This window comes from Penaeus monodon, chromosome 5 (genome assembly GCF_015228065.2).
Source record: "Penaeus monodon isolate SGIC_2016 chromosome 5, NSTDA_Pmon_1, whole genome shotgun sequence".
Taxonomy (NCBI): Eukaryota; Metazoa; Arthropoda; class Malacostraca; order Decapoda; family Penaeidae; genus Penaeus; species Penaeus monodon.
The window spans coordinates 4,211,730-4,214,198 of NC_051390.1; the positions used below are offsets into that span (position 1 = coordinate 4,211,730).

Consider the following 2,469-nt stretch of genomic DNA (forward strand, 5'->3'; position numbering starts at 1 on the left):
GTAGTAATGATAAAAAAAACATTATTGATAGTACTGTGATTTTATCAACCATTAATTCAGATCTAATGATAAGACGAGAGCAATAATGATACTGAATAATAATGATAAAAGTGATTAGCAATAATGATACGGAATAATAATCATAAAAGTGATTAGCAATAATGATACTGAATAATACTGATAAAAGTGATTAGCAAAATTGATACAGAACAACAATGATAAAAGTGATCAGCAATAATGATCCAGAGAAATAATGATGATTTCCAGCGACAGTGAGAAAAATTATATGTTCGTTTTCCCTCCGAATCTTCCTTCCCAAATGTCAACACAAAACAGCTGACGGCGTACGGCTGTGTTGTTATAGCGACCGTTTACTCTCTTATTTGTGAATTTTATCCTCTTCACCATGGACAGTAAGGATAAAGATCATATCCTGAGCTTAAAGGGTAGGTTGAAGGTGGACACATATCGTGGGAAATGAATGCCGAAGCTTGAATCCACCGGGAGTATTACGGGATGAACTTCTACCGTTATGGATTACTATGAATAATCAAGTTACATATCATGATAATTAGCCAAAGCGAGACCAAACAGTATCTTTTGTAGTTTTAGAATGATAGAAATATTAGCCCATTTAGTTATAATACTACTTGTTGACAGTAACAACTAACCACAATCCAAATTTTCGTTTTCGTGTTTTCACATGTAGCTTTATATATTCTTAGGAATAAACTACTTAACTATCCAAGTCGTGTTAATTATGATCATGGCTTGCCACATTATATTACTTAGAATCCCATTTACCACAATCATTTCGTCATCTTGCAAATACTTTCAGAAATTGGTGGGGGGGCTGTTTCCCTGCATTCTTTTACCTGTGAAAGGGACATCCTTTTACCTAATAGATCAGGTTCTATCTGGCATGCTTACTCTCAGTCACACCCACCATACCATCCCTATAACTTATTCTCCTTCTCTCCAAAATATTTTAGTTCGGTCATGTTGCCTATGTCCTTTTTATTGTGGATGGAATGCAGGGAGTGTGACTTGATAAATAGGTACTTTATGGTATAATCCATTGTTTCATCCTCAGTTCTCCTTCAGCAAAATGTAATTTTACATATATATTCTCCTCCTTGTTTCTTATTGCCTTTTTACTATTCATTCATATAAATAAATATTTTATTGTTTCAGAGGATAAAAATATATTTATTAATTTATATACACTTATATAAACTTTTTTTATATGACAATGAGATATACCTTTTTTAGTGTGTAAAATCAAGCAAGACCAAACTGAAGGGTCATAAATAATGCACAGAAGACCATTCTTTATAACATGATGGTTATTGTACATTAGTCTTATATAGCTATGAAAGATTTAATTTAAGATTGTTTGTCTCATAATCAGGCACTTTGAATATTTCAATGAAAATACATAACAGAAGTTAGCTTTACCAATAAAACCACTGTGATTATGCATATGAGTTTTACCTTGGAAACTCAGACTAATTTGACTAAAGATTGTCCCTTTTATAATCTTTCAGTAATGCGTCTCACTAGACCTTCCCTGTTCACGGGATTAGCCATTGGATCTGATGCCCGAGACTTACCTGGGGACTACCTCAATGCAGACATCCGCTCAGACATTGCCATTCCTCAGGGCATTCCAAATACAGGAGTGGGACACATGCTTCTTCTGCCGCAGAGCTTTGGGTAAGCTTCTTTTTGGTTTGTTATATATAATTTGTTATGCTGGTAGATATTTTTGTTCTAGAGAATGAGTATATCAATGAGTTCATACTGGGTTCCTTAGTAAAGATCTTGACAGAAAGTTCTATTCTGTATGGAAACTGTATTTTTTACTTTTTTATTTTTCAGAAATATATATTTGGGTGAAACTTTTTCCTGCTGTCTATGTGTTCACAATGATGGAAATGAAGTCATTCGTGAAGTTTCAATTAAGGTAAACTTTCTGAATGAATTTTATAAATGAATATTAAGTATAGTAGTATGATTAAGGTCACTTGAAAGGCAGTGTCCATGTGGGCAAACATATTTCCAAAATCAAGTCCAAGTTGGGCAGAAGCAGAGATGACATCATGAGCGAGGAAACTCATTGGCAAGCCATTGAAGCCTCTGTTCCCACGTCCCAATCTCCACTGACTATTCGTTGTGGGGAGACAAAACAAGTGTGCTCTCTAGTGGGCATGTGTAGGTACCTGGGGTTCACTGTTAGATATAATAGTTTGTCCAAGGTTAGCCTGTGATTTTCTTGCTTATGATGTTGTCTGTCCCATTCCCATTAGAATCTAGTAATTGTTTTTCCTGTGAGGGAAATGCCTATTGTGTGGATGGGGCCTAAGCTTTTGGCAAAAAAATTATGTATGATACCCAAATATATAAGTTATCAAACCGTGATATATACCATATATATATTTTTTCTTTGTAATAAGTTTTTCAGTGTTT

General features: G+C 34.3%; 1 protein-coding gene across 3 annotated transcripts in view; it reads left to right on the forward strand.

Annotated features, from left to right (window-relative positions):
- Window positions 1–300: 300 nt before the first annotated feature.
- The window catches only part of LOC119572902 (trafficking protein particle complex subunit 13-like), a 16,939-nt gene continuing 14,770 nt past the window's right edge, over window positions 301–2,469 (forward strand). For 2 of the 3 annotated variants that reach the window (XM_037919851.1, XM_037919852.1), the window contains exons 1-3: window positions 301–446; window positions 1,548–1,716; window positions 1,882–1,966. In XM_037919851.1, the coding sequence (XP_037775779.1) occupies window positions 407–446; window positions 1,548–1,716; window positions 1,882–1,966 (294 nt within the window). In that variant the 5' untranslated portion in view covers window positions 301–406. The remainder of the gene's footprint in view (window positions 447–1,547; window positions 1,717–1,881; window positions 1,967–2,469) is intronic. The other variant, XM_037919853.1, reaches the window with a different exon arrangement.